The 25,753-nt window shown below is 52.4% G+C and overlaps 1 protein-coding gene across 4 annotated transcripts in view; it reads right to left on the bottom strand.

Annotated features, from left to right (window-relative positions):
* The window catches only part of LOC144945478 (microtubule-actin cross-linking factor 1-like), a 327,032-nt gene that overhangs the window by 27,949 nt on the left and 273,330 nt on the right, over nucleotides 1-25,753 (bottom strand). For all 4 annotated transcript variants that reach the window (XM_078873993.1, XM_078873994.1, XM_078873995.1 and 1 more), the window contains 15 exons: nucleotides 16,262-16,465; nucleotides 14,089-14,371; nucleotides 12,128-12,354; nucleotides 10,889-11,011; nucleotides 10,362-10,463; nucleotides 8,934-9,035; nucleotides 8,205-8,378; nucleotides 7,645-7,800; nucleotides 6,677-6,874; nucleotides 5,624-5,752; nucleotides 3,811-4,002; nucleotides 3,327-3,482; nucleotides 2,477-2,683; nucleotides 1,205-1,324; nucleotides 529-698 (listed from right to left, as the gene is read on the bottom strand). In XM_078873993.1, the coding sequence (XP_078730119.1) occupies nucleotides 529-698; nucleotides 1,205-1,324; nucleotides 2,477-2,683; nucleotides 3,327-3,482; nucleotides 3,811-4,002; nucleotides 5,624-5,752; nucleotides 6,677-6,874; nucleotides 7,645-7,800; nucleotides 8,205-8,378; nucleotides 8,934-9,035; nucleotides 10,362-10,463; nucleotides 10,889-11,011; nucleotides 12,128-12,354; nucleotides 14,089-14,371; nucleotides 16,262-16,465 (2,543 nt within the window). The remainder of the gene's footprint in view (nucleotides 1-528; nucleotides 699-1,204; nucleotides 1,325-2,476; nucleotides 2,684-3,326; nucleotides 3,483-3,810; nucleotides 4,003-5,623; nucleotides 5,753-6,676; nucleotides 6,875-7,644; nucleotides 7,801-8,204; nucleotides 8,379-8,933; nucleotides 9,036-10,361; nucleotides 10,464-10,888; nucleotides 11,012-12,127; nucleotides 12,355-14,088; nucleotides 14,372-16,261; nucleotides 16,466-25,753) is intronic.

Below are 25,753 nucleotides of genomic sequence, written 5' to 3'. Positions count from 1 at the left end.
AATGTGGAGGGAAAAACCGGAGGACCCAGAGAAAAATCCACGCGACCACGGGAGAGAGAGACGTGAAAACTCCAAATATACAGGTGTCAGGGTCGGGATGGAACCCACGACCTCCTGTATACCCGGCGAGGGAATTAACATCTCGACACCGTGGCGCCCCTGAGCATACTTCACCACGCTGCTCAGCGTGGGTTGGTGATGGTGAGGTCCAGGGCCTGTTCAGTGACCACTCACCACTGATGTCAGCCGTGGTCGGAAATCAAACTCAGATTTCTGTGCTCTTAACTTTAAAAGCAGTCCACCACCGGAGGATCCGGAGAAAAATCCACGCGACCACGGAGAGAGAGACACGCAAACTCCAAATATACAGCGGGCGTCAGGGTGGGGATGGAACCCACGATGTCCTGTATACCAGGCGAGGGAGTTAACATCTCGCCACCGTGGCTGGCACCCTCTCCTCCCAGAGCGCCCGCAACTAAGCACGTAACCTTTCCCTGGCGGTGTGTCGCGGGCGGCGCTTTCGCTCACCTCTCCACGGACTTGCCGCACACGGTGTCCCAGCGGTCGCGCAGCTCGCTCAGCATGTCGTCCAGCCGCTGCTTGTCGTCCTCCTGGGTGGCGCGCTCACGCATCAGCCTGCCGCCGCGCGCCGTCCCGTCGTACGACGGCTGCTTCCCGCCCAGCGCCCTCTGGAACTCCTGCAGCGCCCGCGATAGCGGGGCGATCGGAGGCAAGGGTAAACGACGCGTTCGCCGCGACGCTTTTTTCCGAGGCGTTTGTTCGTTCTTCGGTGTTTGTTTGGCGGAAGTGACGTCGCCGAATGCCGGGCCGCGTGGCGAGATGCGTGGCGGCGTCGCGGAGAGGCGAGGTGCACGCGTGGCGAGTGACATCGTTGCCTTGGCTGGAGAGGCTTGTACATTTAGCGCTGGACGTTCATATTTCTATATTTTTTGCAACCCTTTGGCTGGATTTTTATCGGGTAAGTCGTGCATGGGAATGCAACCCTAGACTAAAATGTAAGTTACCCTGGACTAAAATGTAATCAAACTACAAGTGGATACATTCTGTAAATTATTTTATGATTTTATAGTTTTTCCCATAATTCCATCAACAAAAATATTCACTCTAACATCTCATCGAATCGAAACGCTTGATAACATTTTCAAATTCATCATCCGGATCCGGCTGTGCCACCTCTGCCCACCTTGTGCTTGGAGAGTTGGCACTTGATTTTGCCGGGGTCGTTGGCGATGTCCAGCTCCGTGTCCAGGTTCCGCTCCGCCTCTTCCAGCCAGCCCATCAGCCCACTCCACGACTCGTGAAACTGAAAGTCGCGCAACCATCGAATTACAACGATCAATTACGGCCATCGTGCAGCCCCCCGGCTCAGAAGATCAGCAGGCACCGTGAGATGTTAACTACCTCGCCGAGTATACAGGAGATCGTGGGTTCGATCCTGACCCTGATTCCTGTATATTTGGAGTTTGCGTGTCTCTCTCCTATGTGGTCGCGTGGACTTTTTTCCAGGTCCTCCGGTTTTTTCCCTCCACATTTAGAGATACACGTTTAGAGTAGTTGGCTGCTACTATCAATTTAAAAAAAAAAGAAGCCACTTCATTGGGACATCATTTGTGTGGCCAGGTCACTTCTGAAAAAAAAAGCGATATTGTTCAGTGGGCCGTACCTGGTCAAACACTTATAGACTTGCGTCAATTGCACCACTGCCACATGCAGCAGAAAGAGGAATGCTTTCAAGTGGGTGCAGTGTTTTTAAGCGATGAAAATACTTAGACATAATAACACTGATGCGAAAAGGAGGTAGGATTTTAAAACGAAAGAGATCATTTTCAACGGCGTATGAATACCTTTACGCACTGTTTAGCTATGAAGTGTTGTTTATTCCCATTTGCCTGCATTGTCGACATTGTACATTGTATTTGTCTGCGATCACTTCCTCACTAAGTGATCAAGTGATTCTGTTCGTATTTTATTACCTAAAATTCCTGTTCGTTCCGGCTGCTCAAGACACACTGTGTGGGAGATGCGGTATAAATAATAAATTATGCTGATAATGCTAATGGTGCATGTACACGCATGAAAAGTCAGCGATTTCCTGTTCAAATCAGTATTGAGGCGGTGCCCATCTCCGAGCCAGCCGTGGAAATTCCACATTCGTATGGCAGGTGCCGAGTCCATGCATACGACAATTGCTGTTCACTTCCCAACAAAGTCAACTGCCAGCGGAGACCTCCAACACATCGACCGTGGCGGGACGACGGGGGGTGGAAGGGGTAGGCGCAGGATTTCAACTCACAACCATTCTCATTTGCGAGCCCCGCTCGCTCTCTCTCTCACGCCAAGCCACTAGGCCGGTCTGAAGTGGCCGGCTACGGACGAGGCCAGTAATGCCCGGGGCCGGCTACAGAGCTTCACCGAACCCCCCGCGGCGATGTCGACCCGCGGGCGGCGCCGTCACCTGCTTGGCGCGCTTGCGCGCGTCCTCGAGCGCGCGGCTGCGCTCGAGGGAGCGCTGCGCGACCTTGTCCCAGCGCGCCGACACGCTGAGCAGGAGGTTGCGGATGAGGGCGCCGTCCTGCTTGGGCGCGGCGAGCTTGAGCTGAGCGCCGGCTCGCTCCAGCTCCACCAGCGCCTCGCGCCGCCCGTTCAGCTCCGTGACGAAAATCTGGGGGAGCGGCGGCGTAAGTCGGGAGAAGTGAAATAAGAAACGTGAGCGACGACGACGACGATGAATTCGTGTGGTCGATGGGGAGCTGCTGTTAAAGATTCAGCTCGAAGTGATTTAGCCATTCACAGATGCTTTGTCTGAGACTTGGTGAATTGCTGATAGACTCATTTGCTCACCCATTCACCCACCTATTCACCCACCCACAAACGTATCCACCCACTCAACCACGCACTCAGCCACTCACCCATCCACCCACCCACCCATCTACTCATTCACCAACCACGTTCACATTTTTATTTGGAGCAGAGCAAAGTTTTCTACGCTCCATGGTTTGGTGTCTGTAGCCGCAGTCACACTATTTTCCACTTGCGGAATAATTGTGATGATGATTATAATGAGCACTCACTGCAAAGAGTAGGCAACTGCTAACAGGCAGAGACCATGCTCTGCCCACTAATCATCCTTCTCGCCTTACCGCTGAGAGACAACAACCAACAGCACCTTCTGTTTTCATTGGCCCAATGAAAAAACGGATGGCACCGCTCAGGCGAAAACCATCCGCCGCCCACCGCTAGCAGGCAACGAGCAACCCTCCGTCCAGCGCGAGCTGACAGGCTCCACCCATCCGTGCAAGCCCCACCTTGTGCTCGTCGACCTGGAAGAGGGCCGTGTCGAGCACGAGGCTCGGGGCGGTGGCCGTGCCGATGGCTCGCTCGGCCGCCGTGAGCCACACGATGAACTCCTGCAGAGAGTTGTGGAACTCCGTCGCCGAGGAGACCGCCTCCTCCAGCTTGGCCTGGTCCACGGCGCGGAGGGAGACGTCACGAGAGAGAGAGAGGGTAAGATGGTGAGGCTGGTGATGGTGATGATGAGGCCAATGATGACAATGGTGAAACTAATGACGATGACCCTGATGATGGAGATGATGGAGTGACGATGAACGGTGCTAACAATACGTCCCGTTACGCACGTACGGTGTTTTGAGCAGTGCCGGGCCCATTTCTACCACGGCATATGCATAGAGAGATATATTCACGAATGTAGAAAGACACACGCGGACAAACGCACGCACACGATACGCAGGCAACGCGAGCCAGTGCCTGCCCGCGCGCACGAGCCCGCACCTTCCTATCGTTGAGCTTGGCGCGCACGCAGTCCCAGCGCTGCTGCAGGGCGCGCAGCCCCTGTTGGGCGCCGTTGCACGAGGGCGGCGGCGGCGGCGCGGCCCCCTCCTCGCCGGTGTCCTGCAGCTGGCGCCCGCGCTCCAGCAGGTCGTAGTACGGAGCCTCGCGCGCCTCCATCTCCCGGCACAGCTCCTGCAGGCGAGCCCCGTCATGCACGTCACGTGACCGCACGTCACCGCACGGCCGCCATTCGCCGCTAAGTGGCGGTGACGTCACCACAGCGCTTTTGTGCAGGGCTGCGTGAACTTCAAGGCCACGTGAACTGCAAGGCCACGTGAAGTGTCGAACGACCGCTGGTAGGTGGTCACGGGATAGAGCCTGGTGCCACGCGTCGACTGACTGAGATGACTGGCAGACGTAGCACCTGTGCCCCCTACTGTGCCAACTTGCTGTGCTTTAGCCGCCCGGCACTCTGCTCATTGTTCCGCAGAGACAAGGCAAAGATCCCCCGTATAGCCTTCCCATACTGTTATGGCAAGTGCTGTTAGCGAGCACCTATGAGGGCCGGCACTGACAAACCAGGGGGTGGGTGGCCAGCACCACTACGTTTGGCCGCCTTTGTCTCCCCAGTGGTGATATTTACACACCGCCTCAGGCACTCATTTGAAGACGAGTCGACCTAGGGGAGGCCCAGGACCAATTCAGATAATCGTCACTTGTGTTGGCCAATGGCGGAGCCAGGATTTTAAGGTAGTGGGGGGCAACCCCTCCAGCAATGAAAAATGATAGGAGTCGTTAGTAAGTAAGGAGTTGTCCCTTGCTGTGTGTATATTCAGAACTCTCGCAGAGCAGTGCATCAACCAATGTTAGAGGACGGCCTGCAGAATGAGATGCCGATCACACACGAACCGCGCTGTGTGATTGGCATCGCGCTCACTGAAGGTGAATGCCTTCAGGGAAGTCGTGTACTGTATACGCAACTGCGCACAAATCTGAGTCACTTATAACCGCTTTGCCGTTACTTGTTGCCGATTATGGACTCAGACTATTGTCCTATCATCTCATAGAGTCCCTGGCACATCATATGATTCTATACCGTGGCAGCGGGGGTCACAAAATGACGATTTATTACTAATAAACCCCAATGATCATTGGGGGGGCACGTGCCACCCCCCCCCCACTGGCTCCACCAGTGGTGTTGGCGGTGAACGGTAATCGAACTCGGGTCGCCAGGTTCGTAGCGCAGCACACCAACTCATGCTACCGCTCCCCACTCCCAACAGCGCTTACACACACACACAAAGACAAAGATCCCCTGTTTAGCGTTAACACACACAAGGACAAGTGCTGTTCACGAGCGCCTGTGAAGGCCAGCACGGCACACACGCACACACGTACACACACGCACACACACGTACACACACACACGTACACACAGACACGCACACACACGTACACACGCACATACACGTACACACGCACGCACGCACACGTACACACGCACGCACGCACACGTACACACACACGTACACAGAGACACGCACGCACACGTACACACGCACAACACACGTACACACGCACACACACGTACACACACACACACGTACACACACGTACACACACACGCACACACACGTACACACACGTACACACACGTACACACGTACACACACACACGTACACACACATAAGCACACACACGTACACACACATAAGCACACACACGTACACACACGTACACACGCACACACACGTACACACACGCACACACACGTACACACACACGTACACACACGTACACACGCGTGTTTACCAGGTGGGCGTTGAGCTGCTCGCGCGCTGTCTCCGGCAGGCCCCCCGGGGGTCGCGCCATCGCCATCTGACCATCCAGGCGCGCCAGCCACGACATGAGGCCTTGCACCTCTCCCTGAAAGCCTTGGGCCTGTGGAGGCAGAAGGGAAGTTGTAGGGGGGTGGTGGTGGTGGGGGGGGACAACGATTGATTCAGATGATGGTTTCATTCTTCGATATATTTCACTCGACGTGACACCCTCGGACTATAACAACATCTCCCTGCTTCTCCAATGTGATCACGTGAAAAAGTCTGTCATCTAGCAGCGGCATCTATAAATATGAACGTGCAAGAATTATGCTTTTTTATGACCGAAATTGCACTCACCTATGTTACAGCATTATCAAAAGTCTCGTTACTTATTTCAATGGCCTTGTCTACAAATTACAGCCTAATCATTACGAGAGTTGGCGTTCGCGCTAATAGGAGGCTCTTACGAACGTGCCGTTTGTCACGGGCGAGTATCGTCTGCAGTGGTTTCACAGCGATGGTGCCTCGTGCTTTCTACCCAATTAAGTAACCTCCATTTCAAAAACGGTCACGGAATTTGAGAACGTTCACCGTCAAGCGGACGACGCTTCAACACTTGTTTTTATTATTTTATTTTTTACCAGGTAACACCCACTGAGCTATACAGCTCGTTTTCAGAAGCAACCTGGCCACAGATGATGATAGCTCAATGACGTGGCTTATCGCGTGGAATTTTCTAGCAGCTAAATCATATGAACGCAAATTGATTCTCAATGTGGAGGGAAAAAAACCGGAGGACTCTAAGAAAAAATCCACGCGACCACAGGGAGAGAGCCACGCAAGCTCCAAATATACAACAGGCTCGGGATCGAACCCACGACCTCCTCCATACCAGGCGAGGTAGTTAATATCTCGCCACCGTGGCCGCCGCACACACGCAGTATTAACCAGGGCGGCCGCTGGGCTACAACCGCGAACCTCCGCAACGAGTGTCAACAACGACGACGCATCAACAGATGCTCGTCCTCACGCGCTCGGACGTCACCTGCTTGAGGGCGGCCTCCAGCTGGCGCTGCCTCTCGTCCGTGTGCTTCAGCACGGCCTCCCAGCGGCGGCCCAGGTTGCCGAGCCGGCCCCGCAAGGCGCTCGCCTCCTTGCCGTCCGCCTGCCGCACCAGCCGGCCGCCGGCCTCGCTGACGCTCTCCACCGTGGACTTGTGCGCAAGCACGTCATTCCGCAGGACCTGCCGGTGCGTGCGGGGGAGGTGGGAGGGGGGGGGGGGAGATGCACCGTCGCCGCGTTTGTATGCGTGGTGAAATTCTTTCCCTCCTACTATCAATTTGCTAAATTAATGAGCCACTTCATTGGGATGCGCAGGGGAATGACAACAAACTAAACACAAAAAGCAGTTCTAAAGACATGAGCGGCAAGTAAGCGAGTGGGTGAGTGAGTGAGCGAACAAGTGAGTGAGTGAGCGGGCAAGCGAGTGGTTGAGTGAGCAAGTAAGTAAGTGAGAAAGTAAGTGAGCGAGTGAGTGGGTGGGCGAGTTGGTGAGTGAGCGGGTGAGCAAGTAAGTGAGCAAATAAGTGGGCAAGTGAGTGGGTGAGTGAGTGAGCAAGCGAGCGAGTGGGTAAGTGAGCGAGCGAGCGATTGGGTAAGTGAGTGGGTGGATGAGCAAGCTAGTGAGTGGGTGAGTGGGTGAGCGAGCGAGCGAGTGAGTGGGTGAGCGAGTGAGTGGGTGAGCGAGCGAGTGGGTGAGTGAGCGAGCGATTGGGTGAGTGAGCGAGTGAGTGGGTGGATGAGCAAGCTAGTGAGTGAGTGAGTGAGCGATGGGTGAGTGAGCGAGTGAGTGAGTGGGTGAGCGAGCGAGCGAGTGGGTGAGTGAGCGAGCGATTGGGTGAGTGAGCGAGTGAGTGGGTGGATGAGCAAGCTAGTGAGTGAGTGAGCGAGCGATTGGGTGAGCGAGCGAGTGAGTGGGTGAGCGAGCGGGTGGGCGACTGGCGCTGCGCTTACGTGGTGCTTCGCCAGCTCGATCTCGATGTGCCGGGGGTCTCCGCTCGCCGTGCGTTGCTCGGCCAGGAGCTGCTCCGTGTGGCCCAGCCAGGTAAGCACCTCGGACAGCGCGTGCTGGAACTGGCCCAGCGCCAGCAGCGACGCCTCCAACTTGTGCTGCAGCACCACAGCAACAACAGAGCAGAGAGATGTTAAGTACCTCACCTGGTATGTAGGAGGTCGGTGGGGGGGGGGGGGATGTGCAATGTGGGGGAGCGGTCATGATTGTTTTGGTCTTCGTCACCGCGATGATCAGAATCAGAATATTTATCCTGAAGAAATCCGATGAGCTATGAAGCTCTTTTTAACAGATGTCCAGTTGGGTCGGTGAGGGGATGTGGGACGCGGGAAGTGGAGGTCAAATTTGTCTTGGTCTTCGTCACCGCGATGATCAGAATCGGAACATTTATTTATCTTGGGGAAATTCGATGAGCTATGAAGCTCTATTCCACAGGCGGTGGTGTCAGGGGAGGGGAGTGAGTCTCATACGGCTGCCGCCGACTGCAGCCAGCGGGCGGCACCTGTCGCGTGACGATCTTGCCGTCGAGCGACTCCCACCGACGTCGCAGCTCTACCAGGGGAGACCTCAGCACTTCCTGCTGCGGGGGGTCCTCACAGCGCCGCAGCAGCAGCTCTCCCTGGTGCGTCAGCCGCTCCATCTCCATCTGCTGGCCGTACGCCTCCGCCTTGAACGCCTGCGTGCGGGGAGGGAGGGAGCGAGCGGTGTGTGAGAGCGCCGGGAGCGCGGATCGTGTCGGAGTGGCGTGCGCGGAGAGGCTGGCCATCGAACAAAGATGGTCGCCGCATCGCGTAACTCCCGCTCGGAGAATGTCGATCTGATCTTTCATGCGACAGACATTTATCAGCGGCATGGCTGAAAGTGGAATACTCCTCGTGGTCACTTGAAGGGATCTCAGAAGTAGTTCTGTGATATCTCATTCCGCGGGCCGTCCTCTAACATTGGTTGATGCACTGCTCTGCGAGAAATCCGAATATACACACATCAGCGTAACAACATGGCACCGATAGCCGCGTGGAATTAAATTGTAAAAAAAGACAAAACGAAAACTCTCGGTGGCTGTGTGACCTGTCGATTAACGCGCTGTTCTCCGAGCCAGTTCGCACTGCATCCGACGGTCCCACAGCAGCAAGACGTACAGCTTTCACAACAGACCTACAGGTGTCGTTTGCTTCGGAGAATTACCAAAGCGCGCATCATGCCCTAAAGCGGACATGAAAGGAGTCCTCACCTTGAGCTCCTCCATCTGCCGCTTGACGCTCTCGAGATCGGTGCCCACTGGGGGCATGGCTGCCAGCTTTGCCTCCGCCATGTCCAGCCAGTCGAACATGCCCTGAGCACACACGCGCGCTTCGTTCAGTTGCCGTTTCATCGTCACGGTGCAGCAACCGCTCGCTCGCTCGCTTGCACCACCGCTGGCGGAGAGGCCTTCCCTCGAGGGGATTGTGACCTACTCTCAACCGTGGCCCACGCTTTATCCCGTCACGCGCGGACCTGCCGATGGGCTGCGGCGTAACCGCTTACACTGCTGGGGAGATTGAACTCATGACCTCTGGATTGCAATTCCAGTGTGCTACCCACGCCATCAACGGCACCCATTGACAATGGTAGTTTTATTATTATTATTATTATCTATGGGTATAAAGATACTAACTGGGGTTGAAGTGCTTCAAGTGCACTACTCCTTTTGCGTGCTGTGAACCCGGCAAGCTGAGAATCAAATCCCGGCCACGGCCAACATCAGTGGCGAGTGATTTCGGAACTGGCCCTGCGCCTCCTCCATTACCAAACCATGGTCAACTTCTTGGTTCTTTCGGTAAAATCACGTAGAAGGGAAGTAATAAAATAATAAAAATAAAACATAATAAAATAATTCTCACGAAGATTCGGCCACAACGCAAGCAGCCGTCCTCAGGTGAAGAACAGGTCTGTCGGGGAGACAGCGTCTGAATGAAACAGCACCATGCTTGGAGCGTATATTTAATCTGGGTTGGACGGGGGGGATAGGGCGCCTTGACAAAAGAATGAGGACGTCCTCACCTGAGGACGGCTGCTTGCGTTGTGGCCGAAACTTCGTGAGAATTATTTTATTATGTTTTATTTGTATTATTGTATTACTTCCCTTCTACGTGATTTTACCGAAAGAACCAAGAAGATGAATCCCTGCAGTCACGAAAGCTTTAAATCGAAACCATGGTCAAGTTCGGTCAAATAGCCCCCGTGACCGACACGGCACAGGGGAAACTTTTATCCAGCAATGGATTGATCGTGGCTGATGGTGGTTATGATGATGCACTTCCTTATCGATGCCTGGTATCAATTTTAGACAGATGGTATCAACAGGAATCAACGGGTCCTACTTTGGACATCTGTGAAAACTACTGGACATCTGTGAAAAAAGAGCTTCATTGCTCATCGGATTGCTCCAGTATAAATAAATATTTTTATTCCGTTTTCGTCGTCGCTACATCTCTGTTTCACAAGAGACAATTTACGCGACCTTTCCCAATATCAAACAACGAACGATGGCGGTGGAATTATGTAATATATATGTGTGTAACATATGGGCTGCAATGCATCTCGGGAATATGATCCCACAATTTATTTGCACGCCCTCCTGGGCGTGTGGACGAGTGGCGAGGGTGGGGGAGCCTCCCACCTGCAACGCATCCTGAAACTGGATGGTGGCCTGCATGGCGTCATCCAGCCGCTCCATTCGTTCCCTCCAAGTGCGGTTGACGGTCTCCCACAGGCTGTTCAGCTGAGAACGAGAACACGCACAAAACATTTCCATGAACACGCAAAGACCTCCCTCCCGCAGTCGCCTTTAACAGACTGTTAGCGAGCGCCTATTAAGGCCGGCACGGCACGTGAAGAGGGTGTGGTGTGGACAGCACCACGCACGGTCGCCTTTTTCTCCCCAAGGGCCGATGTTTACACACAGCACCAGGTACTCATTTGAGGCTGAGTCGACCTAGGGGAGGCCCAGGACCGGTTCAGATAATCGTCACTGGTGTTTGCCGTGAGCGGGAATCGAACCCGGGACGCCAGGTTTGTAGTGCAGCGCGCTGACCGCTACACCACCGCTCCCCGTACGTACACACGCACACACGCACACACACGTACGTACGTACACACGCACACACGCGCACACACACGCACGCGCGTACGTGTTTCAGGTCTCACCTCGTCGATGCTCTTCTTCACCTCTGGCTTGTCGGGGTCGCCGCAGGCCGCCATGAGCTCGCAGCCCACCCCGCCCAGGGTGTCCAGCTCGGCCTGCAGCCCGTCCGAGTCTTCCTTCAGGGCCTGGTGGCGGCCGAGGGCGGCGGGGCGAGAGGCAAGGGGAGAGAGAGACCCGGGCGGCGGGGCGAGAGCGACGGCCATGTGAGATTTGGCACTCGTTTTTATCGACGCCGCCGTGCGGACGTCGTGGGCGAGTTGACTCCCTGTCGCGGACTGAACTACTACTGAGAACACGTCACACGCTCGGTGGCATGCGTACGGTGATCACGTCACGTTCGAGTTATCCATATTACGTTTCTTTCACCTTCATATTGATTACAGCGCAGCAAGATTGCATCGTAAGTGTCATCGTTACAAGTCGTGCGGTGGTCAGCGTGTGCTGAACATACACAAGGTGTAAGATCTTCTTGGTTCTTTCGGTAAAGTCACGTAGAAGGAAAATAACAAAATAATAAAAAAATAAAAATAACAAAATAATAAAAATAAAACAAAATATTATGTTTTATTTTTATTATTTTGTTATTTTCCTTCTACGTGACTTTCCCGAAAGAACCAAGAAGATGAATCCCTGCAGTCACGAAAGCTTTAAATCGAAATTTAAGGTGTAAGATGCAAATGGTGACCATGACAATGTGGCTAACAGTGGTGATGACAATGGCTAAAATCATGATTAATGGTGATGATTATGATGAAGATGATGGGGATGGTAATGTAGATAATCATGTGCAGGATGGTAAATGATTGCAAAGTGTGTCGTTAAAACCCGCCATCACCCGTCACAGCATATCAGTAAGATTTGTCACGTAAACAGAACGTGGCCAATTAGTTAATGCTTCAGCACACCGGTGTGTTGCAGAGCCAAGCCACAACATTTACAATCTGAGCACGACTGAAAGCTAATCAAATACTACGTAAAGATTGTGATGACGTTGAATGGAACCACGACAACGATGGCGAGCGTATTACGGGGAGATATACTCTTCGTTTTTTCGGTAAAGTCACGAGAAAACTAAGAGTATGAATCCTTGCAGTCACGAAAGCTTCAAATCTAGAAGTATTACGGGGAGATCGCGTTCATGAGGATGAAGACGATGACGACGTTGACAGTGACGACAACGGACAACAACAACAACAACCATGACAACAACGACTAAAAAAAAAAACCTGCCGCTTCTTTACCTGCATCGCCTCCTGCTGGAGTTTGATGAGCGAGGGGTCGAGGGCGGGGTCGTCGAGGTCGCGCAGCGCGTCGTGGGCGTCGCGCAGCGTCGCCGCCAGTGCCGCGTGGTCGTACCAGAAGCGCTCCGACAGCTCCAGCACGTCGAGGAGGTGTCCCTCGCGCTCCTCCGCTCGCACCGCGATGTCGCCCCACAGGAACACCAAGCGGTCCATGCGCTCCTGTACGCCTGGTGGGGTCGGGGGGGGAGGAGAGTGGGGGGAGCGGTGGGGGGGTGAAGGGAGAAGAGGGAGCGGGCAGATAGAGGCGAGGGTCGCGATGATTCGCGGCGATGTTCTCCGCGAGTCGACGATTTGCCACGGGTTCGAGGTCAAGATTCGGTTTGCGGGTGGCCAGGTGCCACTTTTTTCTGGACAGCTGTGAAAAAGAGCTTCATAGCTCATCGGATTCCTCTAATGCAATTACATATTCTCATATTTATATATACATTCGTTACACCTACCGGAATGGACAAAACGACGCGTGGCATCGTGAGCGTGAGAATCTAAGTGGAATCCTCGAATCGTTACACGCCCGGCGTAAGTTCGCGCAAGGCCTCCCGCATTCGCCAAGCGAGGGTGCATTCGGACGCCTGACCTAATGTTCACAAGTGTCTTTAATTTTTTGTTCATTGACAAAGATGACACCAGAAATATAACTTCTCTCGCGAGAAACGCGGAGAGCTGGTCGCACTTCTGCGTCCAACTACCCCCCCCCCCGCACCCCTTCTGCAGTTTAAATGGAATCGCAACGCAGCCTCAAATCCGCCCACGGTGGTGCGAGACCCTCGCGCCTATCCTGGGACGCGCCGACCGCGGTAAATGCAGCCTCAGTTTATGTGTCTGACAGCTGACACCACCGAGTCACCACCCCTGAACCTCGGTGGAAATGGACCGCGGTGACGTATTTCTCATCGCCTATGTTTAGAAGGTTGACTCATAAAAAGTTGTTTTTTCTGTTTTATTATTAATGTTATTGTTGCCCGTGGCTGGGGAATGCTTTGCCTGAGCAGCGCCGTGCGAGAAACAAGTCCAATGTATTTAAGGCAACTGTATTACAATCCCTTATAATCCATACGGTGCCATATGATAATGTAATAGATGGTGATGGTTCTGATCATCGCAATGATGAAGACCAAGACAAATGACCCGCATCCCACATCCCCCCACTGCCCCTACCGGACATCTGTGCTGTAACTTTCTGTCCTCGCCCAGACTGGAAAGAGAGCTTCATGGCTCATCGGATTCCTCCAGACTAAATCAAGATTCCCATTCTGATCATCGCGATGACGAAGACCAAGACAAACACGAGACCTTATCCCCACCGCATCTACGGGACATCGTTGAAGAAGAGCTTGAGAGCTCATCGGATTCGTCCAGTCTAAGTACACATTCTGATTCTGCTCAGCGCAACGATGAAGACTAGGACAGAAGGCTGCGGTCCATCAGGACCAAAACCTCACGTCATAAAAACAGTTTCTTCCCATCCACTGTTGGCCTCTTCAACAAGGCCAAGGGCTTAAAATGACTTTTACACTTAAATGACTTTTACACTTACTATAACATTTTATCTACATAATTACACCTAGTCATACTTACAACGTGTTATCTTATTTGTATTTTTGTATTCTAAGATTGGATATTATGGCTAATTCACATTTTACAGTTCACATTTTATACGGTCTACTTATTCATAATTTTAAATACTTTAGCCCGTTAGTATTAGTTATACTTTGCAACGTTAGTATAGTTAGACTGTATATCACCTATTCGAGTTTTCAAGATTGCTCAATGTTGAATGTATGCACCTTCCGGCCATAGTAAATTCCGTGTATGTGTAAACTTTCATGGCGATTAAAACCGTTTCAGATTCTTATTCTGAAATACGAGACCCACATCCCTCCACCGCCACCAAACCCTCCCACCTCTCGCGGCGAACCCCTCCTCGGACGACACCGACGCCGTCCTCTGCCGCCCGCCGTCCGGCGCCGGCGCGTCGAGGGCGAGCGAGCGGGCGATGAGCTCCTCGCCGCGCGCCCGCAGCGCCTTGAACGACGGCTCCAGCTTGTCGAGCTCGGTGGCGACGGCGCGGTTGTCCGACAGGTGGTCGCGCAGCTTCTCCGTCTCGGCGGGCACGGGCGGCGGCGAGCGCAGCCGCTCCGAGATCCGCTCGAGCGCCTCCAGCATCGGCTCGATCTTCTCGTGGAACTGCGCGGAGGAAGCGAGGCAAAGCACCCGGCGTCACCTGACGGCCGCGCTTTCACAGAATCCTTCGAGAGGGTGCCGTGTCGCGTACACCAACAGAGGGCGCACTTTTCCACGCGCGCTCTGCGGTGAGATCGGCGCTCGTCGCATGACAGTCGAAAAGATGTTGAAATAATTGCAGAGCTGGAATTTAGACAAATGCAAGTGTATAGTCTAATTTTTTTAAAGACCCTTTTTTTTTACAGTTATTAGCAGAGGTGTGGACTCGAGTCATGTGACTTGGACTCGAGTCAGACTCGAGTCATGAATTTGATGACTTGCGACTCGACTTGGACTTGCATAACAATGACTTTGTCCCACCTATGAGATGTGGACTCGAGTCATGTGACTTGGACTCGAGTCAGACTCGAGTCATGAATTTGATGACTTGCGACTCGACTTGGACTTGCATAACAATGACTTTGTCCCACCTCTGGTTATTAGTGACTCATGAAACCTGACACCCCAGCTTCATCACGGATAGCTGAAACCTGGATTCGAACCGAGGTCCTCAGCGGTAACCATCGAACAAAGACGGTCACCGCATTGCGCGCTTTCGATGTGCTTCTGGAACGCTCTTCCTTGCGATATTCCGAAGCCACTGGAGCTATGCACTTTTAAATCATCTAGATTGAAAACTAATTTGTTGAGAACTGATTTTTGCGTTAAGTTTGTTGAACTTCCCCCATATGGTGCGAAAGAAGTTCAACGAACACACATGCCCTCGCATTTCAAACACTGACATTTATAAAAAAAACGAGAAACACTGCAAATAGTCCCAATGACTCAACAGAACCAACGTTATCCAGTTCGGCATCTCACCTGGCAAGCTCAGCCGTGAGCTGTGAAATGTAAATATAATTTAAGCACGCGTTTGTTTGCTTTAGTTTTGAATCTCATGACGGTGTTTGGACGACGGCAGATTGGGAGTGAGCCAGGGTGAAATTGAAAGCAGGACCCCCCCCCCGTCACTTCACCACTCGGCTCTTGAGAAGAGAGACTGACAGCGGAGGTGGGAGGATGAGTGAAGTTAAGGCGTGTTGGGTCCTCTGCTGCCATACTCGCCACACGTTCAGCCGGCAGGACATAATTAATGCCGATGACGACAATTCGTATAGTCAGCAATCCAAATTCAACCGCATTTGAAGACACTGTACAGAACAATGGCACATGGGCATCCTGGGGAAATGATGCAAACTGAGTTATTTATTTGTTTTGTAGAGAGCGCGCAAGGGCCAGTCAGTCGCAGTCAGAAAAAATAGGAATGTCTCGAGCCTGGACTTGAACAGGGGCAGGGAGTTGACAGCACGGATGACTGGGGGATTGAGTTCCAGGAGCAGCAGATAAAATGTTGTCAAACACCGCACGTGTGCAGGAACGAGAGGGCAGGGGAATAAGGGGGACGCATCCCACCCATCCCTCCATCATTCCCATCTCTCCCTTTCATCCCTTCTTCCCTCCCATCCGTCCATTCCTCCCTCCTTTCCATCCTCCCTCCCTTCCTCCCTCCTCTCCCTCCCCCTCATCCCATCCCTCCCATCCTTCCCTCCCTCTCCTCCTTCCTCCTCATCCCACCCCATCCCCCACCCATCCCTCCATCATTCCCATCTCTCCCTCTCATCCCTCCCTCCCTCCACTCCCTCCCCCTCATCCCATCCCTCCCATCCTTCCCTCTCTCCCCTCCTTCCTCCTCATCCCACCCCATCCCCCACCCATCCCTCCATCATTCCCATCTCTCCCTCTCATCCCTCCCTTCCATCCCTCCCTCCCTCCTCTCCCTCCCCCTCATCCCTCCCATCCTTCCCTCCCTCCCCTCCTTCCTCCTTATCCCACCCCATCCCCCACCCATCCCACCTGCGAGGAGAGCTCGACGGCCTCGTCGAGGGCTCGCGCCCGCTGGAGCACGTCGTCGCGGATGGCGGCGTAGAGCTGCTCGCACGACGCCTGCTTGTCCCGCACCGCGCCGCCCTCGCCGGCGCTCAGCTCCGCCAGCCGGGGCCCGGTCTTGCGCAGTCGCTCCACGTGGGGCTTGTGCTCCGCGATTGTCTCGCGCAGGTGCTGCGTGCGTGCGCGCGGGGCGTGCGGTGCGGGTGTGCGAGGGAGTGGGGCACGCGTCCACACAAAGACAAGAGGTCTGCCGTCAGCGGCGCGGCGTGGGTTGGCGTGGGCCTCAGTACAAGGAACGGAACGAGATGGATGATATAATTTTGATGATGGTGGTAAAACTATTTAAATTATTTTATTTTACCTGGTAAGGGCTCACTGAGCTATTTATCTTTTTTTCTGAAGCGACCTGGCCACAAATGATAGCGCAACGAAGCGGCTTATCACGTGTAAATATATCGCAGCCAAATATTTTAAACGCATGTGATTCTAAATATGGAGAAAAATCCACATGAACACAGGGAGAACATGCAAACTCCAAATATACAGGCGTCAAGGTTGGGATCAAACTCACGACCTCCTGCATACCAGGCGAGGTAGTTAACATCTCGCCACGGCGGCGCCCCCCTGATGACAACAACAAGGCCGACACCTCTCGAAGCCCTCCTTTGGGACATATTACAATGCTGACAATGAAACTGCCAACAACGACTCAAGTGGAACAAAATCGAGAAATAAAAGACCCAAGAAACATTTGAAACACGGTCTACAGGAAAGCCACCCACACGGATGCCGATCTAAAGCCTGACTCCCACCACCATCACGGCCCAGAAGAATTCCCTCATCAAAACACTACACCATAGGGCCAAAATCTTAAACAAACACAGGATCCAGGTTCGTTTCTGCATCAGCAGCAGACCATGCTTTCCCACCTGATGACGGATGCTTGTGTTGCGCCCGAAACGTCGTGATATATTTTATTTTATACCTACATGACATTACCGAAAGAACCAAAGAGTAACATGTGTTTGCAGTCACGACGGCTTTTCAATTGGGCAGGTCCTATCAGCGTGGATGAAACAGGGGTCGCCAGGTCTCTCCCGTTTCACCACGCAACTCGGCCAATTAATCTCTCATTAATCAGCCCCGACACTGATTATGTCGCCGACATAAGCATCTCGCGTAGGCAAGCGGAATGAACACCACAACTTAAATATTCAATTTAATTAGCAGCGATCCTGCATTTCTACATTAGCCAACCTGCTAACCTTTATAAGGTTACGCGTGAAGAGAACACGACAGCAGATTGGTGGGCGATGTATGTTTTTGGCATTTACAAAAACATACACACGCACATCCATGCATGTGCAAAGACAAAGATCCCCCGTATAGCCTTGACAGACCGTTGGGGCCAAGTGCTGTTAGCGAGCGCCTATGAAGGCCGGCACGGCACACGAGGGGGTGGGTGGCCAACACCACGCCCGGCCGCCTTTGTCTCCCTCGTGGTGATGTTTATACACCGCACCAGGTACTCATTTGAGGCTGAGTTGACCTAGGGGAGGCCCAGGAACGGTTCATATAATAGTCATTGGTGTTGGCCCTGAGCTGGAATCGAACTCGGGTCGCCGGGTATGTAGCGCAGTGCCGCTAACCACTACGCCACCGCACCCCGTACGTAAGCACACACACATGCACACACGCAGATGCGCACACGTGCACGCTCACGTCTTTCAGAATGACAGCACTGACCGGGAACATAATGACAACCAGAATCACGGTGGGGATGAGACGCTACCACAATCCACAAATTCCTTCCTTTGTTAGTCTTCTTGGGCTCCCTTGAGGCTGCACTGGATTAACCCAGCGGCTCCCAGGGGGGGGCCCAATCGAGGGCTCTGGGCCACCAAGAGGCCCAGCAGATGCTGCTATCTTGCAGCTGCAGGGGAACTGCGATGATGGGGCAGGGCCGTGCACATACCGTGCGTCTCTCTGAGTGTCTCCGGTTTGAATGTTCGAATCCCGCCACCTGCACGGCATGGCGGTTGAAACGATGGGCACGTTTGTTTCATCCCCCATCTGTGTTCCGCACAGCAGTTTAACATGACTAAACTAACCTATTAACTATTTTAACTTAACCAGGTAAGGCCCACTGAGCCACCTGGCTATCACAAATGATAGCTCAACGAAGTGGCTTGCCACGTGGAGATTTATAGCAGCCAACATACTCCAAATGCACGTTCCTTCTAAATGTGTTGGGGAAAAACCGGAGGACCCGGAGAAAAACACACGAGACCATGGGGAGAGAGACACGAAAGCTCCAAATATACATGCGTCAGGGTCGGGATCGAACCAACGACCTCCTGTATACCAGGCGATGTTGTTTACATCTCGTCTTTATCCAACAATGGATTTACAAAGAGTTGTAAAAATAATGTTGTTAAACGTAGGCGCACAAAGGCCTTCTCTTGCAGAGGACACAACCGCGTTTGTATTTTTCCTACATTACGATTATTACCGTACTCGGAACCCATCGGAGAGAGCTCGTGTGCAGACGTCAGACAGATCCTCACATCGTAGCATCGGGAGGTGCGGTGGCGGCGTGGAAAATTAAAGACACAAGCCACGGCAGTGCGACTGTGTCCATGCAACCCAAACCACGGACCAAATCGTAAGCCGCTGCAGTTTGTGCCCAGTCAACGGTGAAGGAACAGCAAAATGACACGGACTGTCTCCCGAAGCCCTCTCGTCACGGCGAGCGGACCTCGGACATTTGGCATTTAGCCCCTGAATATTTCGCTGCTGCCATCGTGCGAAATAATGAAATCAGTTGAGCTCACAGTGACTTGTTTTTTTATCATCGCCATTGTGTTCTGATTTACTGGCTCACAGATGGCCTCCTGGGAATCCCTCGGGGTATCCCTTCCCCCACGGAATCCTTCCTTCCAACTGAGACTCCCGGCATTATCAGACGACCACAAATATTTACAGAGGCGATCACGATGTTACCCGCCGCGGCACCCAACCCCCATCCATCCACCCAACCCCCCATCTAGTAATCCTGGTCTGTATTCTCAATTGAGTAATCCGTGACAGGGATGAATTTACTGTGTGAAGCACGGGCAACCTGCACACTCATTGGTTACGGATTCCGAATTGACAACAGCTGCCGTCACACTACACTTAGTTTGGTGCTGAAAGAAATAAAATGTTACAATTTATGTGATTCTGTTACTTACACACACACACGCAAAACAGTGGGCACATTTATCAATAACACTCTAAAAAACAAACGCATATATAATAGGAAACGTTTCGGACAAAGGCCCTTCTTAAGAGCACAGCAGTTTGGGTGCCTCTTACAATCCAGTAGATGTGTAAGTGTGTTCATAACCAGATGAACCCGGCCACCCCAGTTCGATTCCCGCTCACGGACAACATCGGTGACGATTATCTGAACCGTTCCCGAGCCTAAACCTTGGTCGACTCGGCCTTAAATTGGTACCTGGTGTGGTGTGTAAACATCGCCACTGGGGAGACAAAGGTGGCCGGGCGTGATTGCTAGCCAGCCACCCCCATGTGTGCCGTGCAGACCTTCATAGGTGCTCGCTAATAGCACTTTCCCCAACAATCTGTTAAGGTTATACGGGGGATCTGTGCCTTGGTAAAATAGACAATATTAACGTGCAACTTAATCTCTGTGTCTCTTATCTTTTTCCCCTTCCACTTTACGAATCACCAACGGCTTCTCCAGCTTTTCCCCCCATCACCACCCTTGATGTGGTGTGAGTCAACGACTTCAGTTTGTCTTCCGTAACGACTTCAGTTTGTCTTCCGCCCTCTGGTGCACAAAGTCTGCCCCCTCGACGCTGACCCCCTCATGTGGTGGACTTGCGCTGGTTCTCCTGCCCTCCGCGTGCGGAAGCAATTCACCTCGTCGAGCATCAGGACGTTCGCAAGCTGGGATCTTCCGCCTATCTGCTTTCGCCGGCGGTCCGAGATTCACACGCGTGCATCGCGATCGGACAATTCACCATGTCACGAAAAACGCCTAATTACGTCGAATGCCCAAATAACCCACCCATCAATTTCCAACATTGTTCGGTGTCCCGCAAATCGGCTGCTTGTCCTGCCATGCCAGTACAAGAAAATTAGCGATGGGGAAAACCCAATGTTTTAACGGTAACCCGAAGCGAGAGCTGTGCCAAAAAAGTAGCCACAGAGGACGAACGCTCATGAATATGGCTCACTCTCCATGCTGCAATTTGACGAAGCCCAATATCTACCCATGTATGTTGAACTTCTTTTGCACAGTACGTAGCAAACCGTGCTAATGGGAAGTAAAAAAATGGCAGGGCTTTACAGTGCAGTGGCGTGCTTTGAATGCATCGTCGCTCAGCCGAGCGGAATGAGAAGAAACCGCCTTTTGTTTTCTGCACATTTTTCCATCTCGTTTGGTTGGGCGGCTCGAGGGGGGTGACGATGTGGTGATTTAAGGCCTACGCTCGTCGGTGCCGGAAGGCAATGGCAGAACACAAACCGTACCTCTCCATAACAAAGGCTCACCCTCTTAAGCCTCACCTTACCATATGAATAAAAAGTGTGCTGTACTTGGCCCTTCCCCCCTCTCCAACCATTATATAAACGGAGTGGTAGCTCCTGCAATCTCTCATTTGCTTGATACAGCTGTCGTGGCTGTGACGGTTCCACCTGAAGACGGAGGCTTGTGTTGCCTCCGAAACGTCGTGATTTTTATTTTATTTTACTTTTATTAATTTTAATGTTTTGCCTACGTGACTTTACCGAAAAAACCTAAGAATACGTATATATTTTCCGGCGCTTTTGACTCCGGCCTCGACGTTAATAAAAAAGGACGACGATTCGCGAAAAAAAATAACGGGAATGGAATTCGCGCTGCGTGTATTTATGTCAGCTCCGGTACGCACGGTTGGCCATGTACGGCGCGAAAGAAGTTCAACATACGTGCGTACATCACGCGCGCTGCCGTGAAACGGCGTGGTTTGGCCAACGAGCGAGCTCCGGCAGAGTCCCATCGATCAGCAATTGTGGACCTCATTTAACAAGTCGCACGTTTTTTTTATTATAAACAACTCAACGTTGCTAAAGCAAAGGGAAGAAATATATCAATTTTGACCATTGGGGCGCGCGGTGATATATATTTTTTGTTCGGTCGCGCGGTAACTTTTCTAGTGTAAAAAAAAAAGCGAGAGATTATTTTAAAAAATCCCCCACTTTGGGTGCGTGTTTTTTGTTCCGTACAAAACCACGCCAGTTGTTGCAGCTGTGAACCGTAAACACATCGCAGCATTCCTTGGATCCAGTCGCCTAAGCAGCCGCGAGCTCTCCTGCTCAACACGCCGCCACCTAGATATTTTTTTTAAATTTCACATTAATTCGTTCAGAGAATGCTGCGATAACTTCACAGGTAAAGAAAGACAAGGGAAAAAAACAAAGACAAAGATTCCCCCGTGTAGCCTTAACGGACTGTTTGGGCAAGTGCTGTTAGTGAGTAGCACCTACGAAGGCTGGCACGGCAACACCACGCCCGACCACCTTTGTCTCCCCAGTGGCGATCTTTTTACACGCTGCACCAGGTACTAATTTGAGGCTGAGTCGACCTAGGGGAGGCTCAGGACCAGTTAAGATAATTGTCAGCCGTGATGCGGGAATCGAACTCAGGTCGACGGGTTCGTAGCGCGGGGCGCTAACCGCTACACTTCACATACACACGCACGTGCACTTCAGCGCTTATCACAAGCCCTAGTAGGCAGTGCTCAAGAGAGTGGATGGTGATTGCCTCTCTCGCGCTCTCTCTCTCACTCGATCTCTCTCACACCAAGTCGCCTTCTTATCGCTCTTCTATCACCACGTCTCCCGTTCCCGTGACATTTTTTGGTCGATTTCTCCACCCAAGTGGAGGATTCGGTCTACCAGAGTGACTTTTCCATCTCATCCATGCTGTCTTCCACCAACACACTACCTACCACACTACAGGTCCAAATACTTATCTTCCTGCTTCTTATCTCGCACTGCTTAGCCTTCGGAATTCCCTACCATCGTCTCTTTGCCCAAGTTCTTAAAACCTTGCTCGACTGAAGAAGCGTATCAACTCTTATCTATTCAAAACTTTAAGAGCGCCCAATTGGCCTTTTGGGCCTGTGCTCAGCAACCATGATTGTGGCAAAAAAATAAGCAAAAACAAACAAATAAGCAGCTATTAAAACTATTAAACTAAACAATTTTTTTTTTAAAATACAGGTAAGGCCCACTGAGCTCTATAGCAATGTTTTTAATGAAGCGACCTGTCCACAAATGAGAGCTAAACAAAGTGGCTTATCATCGTGTGGACATTTATAGCAGCCAAATTCTCTAACACGCACGCTGATTCTTAAATGTGGAGGGGAAAACCGGAGGACCCAGAGAAAAATCTACGAGACAACGGGGATAGAGAGAGAGACACACGCAAACTCCAAATATACAGCAGCAGGCGTAAGGGTCAGGATGAAGCCGACGACCTCCTGCGTACCAGGCGAGGGAGTTAACATCTCGCCTCTGCGGCGCCAGCTGGGCCCAACTCTCATCTGCCCTAGCAGTGGGCATCACTGGGGGCAAGTTCCCTCCGATCTGGGGCAGGGGGGGGTGGGGGACTTCCCTTGTGTCCTTGATGGCATCACGGGTCAAGGGTTCACAAAGGCGAGCTGGCAAGTCGCGATGGGGGGGGGGGCTGCGATGGGAACGCTGGGGGAACTCTAAACTCCACTCCGCCAACAAGCTGCTCGGCCATGACCTAACATTTCCAGTGTGCGCCGCACATGCAGCTCAGGGGACATACTTTCCATTCAACCCTCGCCGCTGCCTCGTCTCTCCCCCCCACCCAACTCTCCACCCCAACCCTTCTGGTCTCAACCCCTTGGCTCTGTAATGTTGCTATCGCTTGCTTCGTCTTTCATAAACCCCTCCACCTCCAGGGCGGTTAAGAGCACGCGGTGGCCCCCGGACTCCGCTCGCTAACGGCACGAGCGGAGCGCCGCCTCTCACCTCCTCCGGAGCCGTTTGCCCATCTGTCAGGTTTCAGGCAACAAAAGCCGTTTGGCCATATATTGCGATCGGGCGGCTTAGCGAGAACGTCACCCCACACCCCTTCCCCCCCCATTCATTACCCCACACAATCCGTTTGGCATTTTCATGCCCTGTTTACGCGACACTTCAACGGCTTCTCTCTCTCTCTCTCGCTCTCTTTTTTTTTTACGGCTCGCTTTATTTTAAGGATGTTTCTTTGGAGTGGAGGGTCATGGAAGCTTGCGGATGGACCGCCGGCTTAACCCCGCTTTGGTGTTCACGTAAACGGGGTTTTATGTCGCGACGTCGGTGGATAGGCACGCAAGCCTCGCTCGTGCCGGGCGGAGGGCCCATCGAGGCCACTTTGACATCTGTTGCGTGGCAGGTATGGGAAGAACGCGGGGAGGAAATGGTAGAGAGCAGGGTGTGTGCGAAAATAATGCACAACTGCAAATTGTGCTGTGCGAATATACCGCTTAGAATGTCAACGTCTGCATCATCCTCAGCCAGAGTCTATCCACTACTGGATGAAAGTCTCGCCATGCTCTCGCCATCCCTCACGGTCCTACCGTGCTACAATTAAAAATTCGCAAGGACGTATTTCCGCGTGTATGTTGAACTTCTTCCGCACCGTACGTAGCCAACCGTGCAAATCGGAGGTGCGGATATGCCAGTTATATAAGAATTATAAGCGCCACGTAGAGCTAGATTATGCCTCGTGAACTCTGAGAAGCGGAAGAGAAAGTGTCGTTGAACCCGCCACCACCCAATACAGCCAATTAGTAAGGTTTGTGGCGTAAACAAAACATGCCAATTCGTTACTAGCACAACACCGGTGTGATGGAGAGTAAACCCAGAACATTTACAAACCTTACTAATTGGCTGTGTCGGGTGGTGGCGGGTTTATATTTACGTGATCTAACTTTACCGAAAGAACCAAGAATACCAAAAACCTCTGTGATGGATAATATTGGCTGGGAAAGCCTACGTGTTAAACCAAGCGAAGGAGAGTCAAACACTTTGTAACTGCTTGGATGGGAGACCACCAAATTTAAAAGCCAAATGGTGGCAGTCCAGCTGTGGAGGTGCAGTCCACGATGATAGATTTTGGTCCACTGACTGGATTGGGTCTCTCCGCAATTGATTCCAATTTCTGTGCGGAGCTGTGAGTGTAAATCCCGCGCATGTTGTGTGTTCCAAAACGCGCGCTAATGATGGAATTTGGCCCCAAAACATCCCGCAGACACAGGGGCCCTCCTTAAAGAAACATCCTTGAGCCTCGGTGAGGCCTTCCTGGGCAAGTCGTAGACATCGTAATGCTCACCAACAATGATGGCTATTTAAGTAGGCGAGTGAAGCCCATTTGACCAGAAAAAAACCCACATGGAGCAATAGCCAATTAAAGGGCGAAACACTAATGACGTTCAAATAGCAAGGGATTAACATTCCAGATTTTTTTACATGCTGTATATCTGTAACGCCAACAGGGCTATATACAGTGAGGCTAAGGGTCTTTTTCTTTAGCGAGTATCTTAGTCGTTGAGCATTTACCGCTGCATTTGCCCACCTGGTTTTCCATCTTCAGTCCGCGCACCCGCACCAGATATTTCACTTGTCGGTTACCAACTCGGGATGCCATGACTTTTGCGAGGCCCCATTTCTTTACGTGGCCAATGACGGTGAATCACGTGACGACTATTTGACAACGAGGGGGGGTCATCGAGTAATTCACTCTCAGTAGTTGTGTAAATACGGAGGTGTCACTCAAAAAAGTTTTGCTATCTTCAGTGGTACCAATTATCTGCTGTGGCCCACGAATTCCCCCCCCCGCCCCACCCCCTCCCCTGCCTCCTCGGGGATTATCTCTACACTTTTGTGACCGGGGATTTCACCCAGCACGGAATCCGGTCCGGGGCTCGTTGCCATGTACCGAGTCCAAACCACGCTCTCGGACAACGGAGCAACAACAACAACGATAACCGACGGCAATGCCTTCGATTTCCCCGCGCCTCCGATTTAGCACGAAAGAAGTTCAACGTACATACATACAACAGCGCGGATTCAGTGCGTTTCAAAAGACAACGCGTTCGGTTGCTCACCCCCCCCCACACCCTTCGCCCTCCTTGTCGCCCATTCTGTTCCGCCAACAACACTTCCCGCTGGGGCGACTGTGAACGCGTCCCCGCTGGCCCGTTGATAGCCGCAGCTAAGTTGTTTTTTTTATTGTCGGAAGCAGACACGGGTCCCCGTGTCGCTGACGTCGAGTTATTCACGGTGGAATGCGGTGTGAGCCGCGCGCTGTGCGGGGTTCGGGTCACTGCTTTACCCCCCCCCTCCACGTTATCTCAACGCTCATTCCTCACTCAGGCGAGAGCCATTGTCCGA

The sequence above is a fragment of the Lampetra fluviatilis genome, chromosome 2 (genome assembly GCF_964198595.1).
Source record: "Lampetra fluviatilis chromosome 2, kcLamFluv1.1, whole genome shotgun sequence".
NCBI lineage: Eukaryota > Metazoa > Chordata > Hyperoartia > Petromyzontiformes > Petromyzontidae > Lampetra > Lampetra fluviatilis.
The sequence above is the reverse complement of the archived record's forward strand: the minus strand, read 5'-3'. Positions and strand labels throughout refer to the sequence as shown.